The sequence below is a fragment of the Eriocheir sinensis genome, unplaced genomic scaffold (assembly GCF_024679095.1).
Source record: "Eriocheir sinensis breed Jianghai 21 unplaced genomic scaffold, ASM2467909v1 Scaffold3, whole genome shotgun sequence".
Lineage (NCBI taxonomy): Eukaryota > Metazoa > Arthropoda > Malacostraca > Decapoda > Varunidae > Eriocheir > Eriocheir sinensis.
Window position 1 is genome coordinate 631,478 of NW_026111609.1, and position 5,993 is coordinate 637,470.

The 5,993-nt window shown below is 41.3% G+C and overlaps 1 protein-coding gene across 1 annotated transcript; it reads left to right on the forward strand.

Moving 5' to 3' along the window:
* Positions 1-672: 672 nt before the first annotated feature.
* On the forward strand, positions 673-5,352 carry LOC126991530 (zinc finger MYM-type protein 1-like). The gene is made up of 2 exons (XM_050850273.1): positions 673-709; positions 2,773-5,352. The coding sequence occupies exon 2, from the start codon at positions 3,079-3,081 to the stop codon at positions 5,032-5,034; it is 1,956 nt and encodes a 651-aa protein (XP_050706230.1). The 5' UTR covers positions 673-709; positions 2,773-3,078; the 3' UTR covers positions 5,035-5,352.
* The last annotated feature ends 641 nt before the right edge of the window (positions 5,353-5,993 follow it).

Sequence of the window (5,993 nt, forward strand, 5' to 3'; positions counted from 1 at the left end):
TCGGTCGAGTCACGCGGGAGAGTTTGAGGTGTGGCGTCTATGAGGGCCCACACGTGTTTTCCCTCCGGGATTAAAATTCCCTGGGGGATTAAACTTTTCCTCCTTTTCAAAACAGGTGTGCTGGTATACGGGTCAAGCTTTGTACTTCTACGTTAGTGACAGATTTTCTACGTTAGTTAGACACAAGAAGCTCACTGTCTTTCACTGGGTGCTGTGTTAGGTCGTGTAGTTGTAATCCTACTGACAGTGGCGTCACCAGGGGGGGGCTATGGGGGCTAAGCCCCCCCAAACCAAGGACTCAGCCCCCCCAAAAATACTTCTACCCTCAAAAATTAATATTTCTCTAGTTTTAGCCCACTTGGGCCACTTTACATGTCAAAGCATAACCTTATTTTCGGGTTTAAAAAAAATTGGTTTCACTTAGATATTGAAATATGTTTCCTGACAGATCTCCATATTTGTATGCTCTATTATACAGATATTCTATTTTATTCATTATTCTATAGAATCATCGGTACCTCTGCTGAACCATCCCTGCATCAGAGCATTAAATAAACAAAATAGTTACCTCTCATTTTTTATTAGTAAGACTCGTTTTCTTTTATGGCATGCAGTCGTCAGTCGAGTCCATGCTTCGCTTCAGTGTTGACGTGTTTATCACAGGAAGGATAGTCTCCCGGATAGATGGACAGTCATCTCGAACTTTAAGGTAAAGACGTATTTAACTTTTTGTTTCTAACGTTAGGTAATAGGCCTACAAGAGAAAAAACTGCCGCTGTCTGTAATATGGCTAAAAACAAGCAGGCTTGCAATGACATGCCACTGTCAGCTCGATCCTAGGTTAAGCGAATAAGTTTTCAGTATTCTGTAGGCAGGGCGGATCCAGGGGGCCAGTGCCACGGGGCCATGGCCCCCAAACGCTCTGAGAGTATGTTTTGGCCCCCAAAGAAATTCGGAACCCAGTCACCAGTGCTACTAGCGTTGAAAAATTTTTCAAGATCTTGAAATATTTACCCTATTCTTGAAAGCTTGAAAAAGTTAAAATTAAAATCTTGAAAAATCTACAGTGACTACATAAAAGTCGCATAAAATGAGAGAGAGAGAGAGAGGATCAGGTGATGTCCAGCTGACGCGTACAAGTACAATACACGTCCCCCGGTCCCACACAGGCCACGCCGCCACAGTGGCAGACAGTATTGACAGACTAGTCCTTCCGCTAGTGCCTTTGTTTTGCTTCGCTGGTCACTGGTGAGTGTATCTAGTGAATTGAAACTTAAAGAGTTTGTTAAATCGTTATTGATATATTTCCACCCTATGTCATGGTGTATTATTCACTTAAAGAACCTTATTATTTGTCCCACGAGAACACAATGAAAGTTTCATTGTGTTCTCGTGGGACAAATCATTCGAGGAGGAGGGTGTGTCAGTAAGGTGCGTGTAGGGTATGTCTGTATGTCTGTTCTGTGTGTGTTTGTGTGTGTGTGTCTGTGTGTGTGTCTGTAAGGTGCGTGTAGCCTATGTCTGTATGTCTGTACTGTGTGTGTGTGTGTGTGTGTGTGTGTGTGTGTGTGTGTGTGTGTGTGTGTGTTTAGCCTATGTCTGTTTTTCTGTCTTGTGTGTGTGTGTGTGTGTGTGTGTGTGTGTGTGTGTGTGTGTGTGTGTCAGTAAGGTGTGTAGCCTATGTCTGTATGTCTGTGTGTGTGTGTGTGTGTGTGTGTGTGTGTGTGTGTGTGTGTGTAGCCTATGCCTGTATGTCTGTACTGTGTGTGTGTGTGTGTGTGTGTGTGTGTGTGTGTCAGAAATTGGTGTGTGTAGACTTTGCATGTATGTATGTACTGTTAAACAGACTTTAATGTAACAGGATAACACTAGCTTAAGAATTTGGTTAACAGGGTAAGAAATGCTTTACTATCGTATTTTATAGTAATGTAAAGAGTATTTGCTTTTTCCTATAGGCCTGTAGACTAATTGGAATTTGGAACACCTGCAGATACGACACTAGCGGTGTGACTAGCCACTCATTCTGCTTCAGGTGATGAATCATCATGAAAAGGTCTAAGGATTCCCCTGGTGATATAAGGAAGTTCTTTGTGTTCGTCCTAGCATAGCTCAAAGCCAAAAAATGAGGATGTGGATACTGCAGGGGATGAAAATCAGAAGGAAACCCAGATAGGCCTAACTGTCAATCTGACTCTAACCCCAACTTACCCAAGCTCCTGAAACCATCCCTATATCTGTAAGTTCCTTAACTAAAAGTTCTTATTTCGTTGTTATTGTCGTCGTTGTTAGCATTGTTGTGTATGTCGTCGCTGTTGTTGATGTCATTGTTCACGTTATTGGCGTTGTCATCATTGATGTTGTTGTTAGCTAAAGTTTTAATATGTTTACTTATTTACTTGTGGTGAATGGTGATATTGGTAACACTCTCGAGTCTCGACTCACAACCGAGAGAATTTGGGTTCGATTCCCGAACGAGTGGGGTTGTATGAGCAACAACCCTTTCAAACCCGTCGCTCTGGTTCACCTAGCCATAATTAGGTACGCTAAGGTACCTGGATGCAAAACCGACCATTGTGGGTCGTATTCTGGGGGAAATTGAGCGCCATATACTCCTCGAGGGTTGGTGCATGAATAAATTCAATTTCAATTATTTATTTTAAATGGGAATTGGGACTGTTGGAACCAGAAATTCGACCTTCAAAATATTATTTATGACTATAACTTTTTTTTTTTTTCTGGTACAGTTTAACATATTTCATACATCTTTTTTAGGTACAACCCAGTACAAGTGATAATCCTGACAATGCTGACATACTAACACCTGTTAAAGAGCAGGTGCAGGATCTAGCCACAAAGCCAGAAGAGGGACCCACACAGCCGAGACTTAAAGTGTATCCTAAATTACAGTCCGGTTCTCAGACCAGGTCTTTCCAATATGAGTGGTATAAAAGGTATGAGTGGCTGGAATACTCTGTGACTAATGACCGAGTTTATTGTTTTCCATGTAGACTTTTTGGCGGTAGTGTTGGTCACAAAGAAGTAACATTCACCAACGATGGCTTTAGAGTCTGGAAAAAGATGCATGAAAAAGCATTAAAGCATGGAGAATCCACGTATCATATAAATGCAATGCAAAAGTGGATCAACTTCAAGAGTTCACAGCAGCATGGTAACATTCATCAGAAACTTGATAGCCAACACAAACAGCAGGTTCTGGATAACAGAGACTATGTTAAAACACTCTTAAACATTGTCATTACAGCAGCTAAATCTAATATGGCATTCAGGGGTCATGATGAATCTGAAAATTCATTAAATAAGGGTATCTTTCTAGAGATATTTGATTTGTTAAAAAGGGAGTCAGAAAAGTTTCAAAAATTGGTAAAAAAGATTCCAAACAATGCCAAATATACTTCAGGGGTCAGCCAGAATTCTCTTTTGCAAGCTGTTGCTGAGTGTGTAAGTGACATTATAGCCAAAGAAGCCATATCAGCACCTTTTTTTGCTGTAATAGCTGATGAAACTAGGGATGTCAGTGTTACTGAGCAACTCAGTGTGTGTATCAGGTACGTGTTGGATGAAACTGTGCACGAGAGATTCTTAGGATTTATTGCTTTAAAGGAACTTGATGCTGATTCTCTGGCTACTGTTTTGTTGGAGAAACTTAGGGAGCTAGGATTAAATGTCAATAAACTCATAGCACAGTGTTATGACACTACATCAGTAATGAGCGGCAGCATCAGGGGTGTGCAGGCTCTGATTAGAGAATCTGCCAAAAATCCATGTTATTATGTTCCATGCTCTGCACACAGATTACAGCTGGTGATAACCCACACTGCTGGTTGCTTACCAGAGGTAGCCGAGTTTTTTAACTTTATTTCAGCCCTGATAAATTTCATCCGTAGTTCAACCTTGCGCCATGACATCTTTATAGATATCCAAAGGGACAAGAAATTACCAGTTGTTGAGCTTCCCAAAGTGTGCCAGCACAAATGGGAATATAACCATAAGGCCCTTAGGGCAATTTTCCAACGGTATGGGATCCTGACAGAAACTCTAGAAGATTTGTCTGTCCATGGACGCTCTGGTGATGAAAAGGCCTTAGCTTTTGGACTTCAACAGTCCTTGAATAAATTTGAGACCGTTTTCTTACTGATTAATTTTATTGAAGTATTTGACATTACAACCCCACTTTCAAAGGTTTGGCAGAGTGAGGATATGGATCTTGCTGCGGCAGTTAACATGTCACAGGAAACAATAAAAATCCTGAATGAGAGAAGAACTTCAGATGATCATTTCAATGCCATTTGGGAAAAGGCAGTTGAATTTGCTACAGCAAGACACATAACTGTAACTCAACAAGAACCTTCAAGTTCAAAAAGGCAAAGGAAGCCATCATCACGGTTGTTAGGATCCATTGTAACTGAAACCATAGGCCAACGAGACACCTCTGAAAGAGATAAAGATCCCAAATCTCACTGCAAAAGATGTATTTACTATCCCATCCTAGACAAGGTACTCGTTGAATTTGGGCACAGGTTTGATGAGCCAAAGCATATTCTACTTGGTGTATCTGCATGTCATCCTTCATCCCCAAACTTTCTAAATGAAAATGACTTGAAATATCTTGCTGACCAATATGAAATTGAAAGTGAGAACCTCCATGCAGAAGTTCTTGTTGCTCAGAGAACACTACATGATGCTAAATCCATATCTAATGCTTTAGATAAACTAAAGCCTCTAAAGCAAGGTTTCAGTACACTCTGGAATTTACTGCATTTGGCTCTCACTTTCCCAGTAAGTAATGCTAAATGTGAACGATCATTCTCTGTATTGAAGCTTGTTAAAACATACATTAGGGCAACAATGGGTCAGAAACGGCTGACCAGTCTGGGTACAATTTCAATTGAAAAAGGTGTGGTAGATTCACTTGATCTTGATGTAGTAGTGGACAAATTTGCTTCCCTTCCAATACAATCTCAATCAAATTTGGGAAAATCCACCATACGGCGCATGTCACTAACCCATACTTAACATGGAGCATAGGCGGTCAAGCTTAAGTTACTTTTCATATTAATGATCTTATTCTGTTTAACTACCAGTATCCCATGTACCTATTTACGTTCAATAAGGAAAGTACCTGAGTATATATTATAATTTTACATTTATTCTTTTTTTATCATCTTTTTTTTTTTTATTATCAAGTAATAAAGATTAATTCTACTTTCATCTCTTTTTTGGGCCTCAAAATAACCCTAGAATGGGTCCAGCTGGTTGGGCTCGCTGCGCTCGCCCGACGCCCATCATTACCTAGGGGCTAAAGCCCCCCCAAATTTTTTTCCCTGGTGACGCCACTGCCTACTGATGAAAGACAGGAAACACAAAAAAGTCGATATATAACTTAACCGCTCGTGGATCAGCAGGGAAGTCTTCTCACTGTAAGGTAATCCTCGCAACACTTCAAACACTAGTTAGACGCGTCACAGCACTGAGTTAGACGTTAATTAATTAGGTTGAGTGGTGCTAAATAAGACAAGTACACAAGCACAGTTAGCCGTTCGATTTCTGAGAAGGCGTACGGGCCTATTTAAGTAACGGTTAATTAAAAACGTGGATGAACGGATTTCAAAAGTTGTGACGTTAAAATGTATCACACGGAGTCGATTCACACACAAAATAACAAGTGTCGTTTCACCAGACGAGGTGAAAAGCAAGGTTAAGGTTTGATGCCGCAGCAGCAAGGTCAACGTCCGTCCCTTTGAGGAGGTCAGGCGAGACTGAGGTCAGGCGAGAGGAGGAGGCGGAGGAGGAGGGTGGGCGGGAAGAGGGGAGAGGGTGGATTGAAGAGGAAACATGGAAACATGGAAATGCAGGCAACAGAAAGCCTATTGGCTCATTACGTGGTTGCCCGCTTTGGTGATTTAATCTGCTCGACAGCCACTTGGGGCCTGGGGAGCAGATGAAAGCACCTCGACATTGAGGAGCAGATGAAA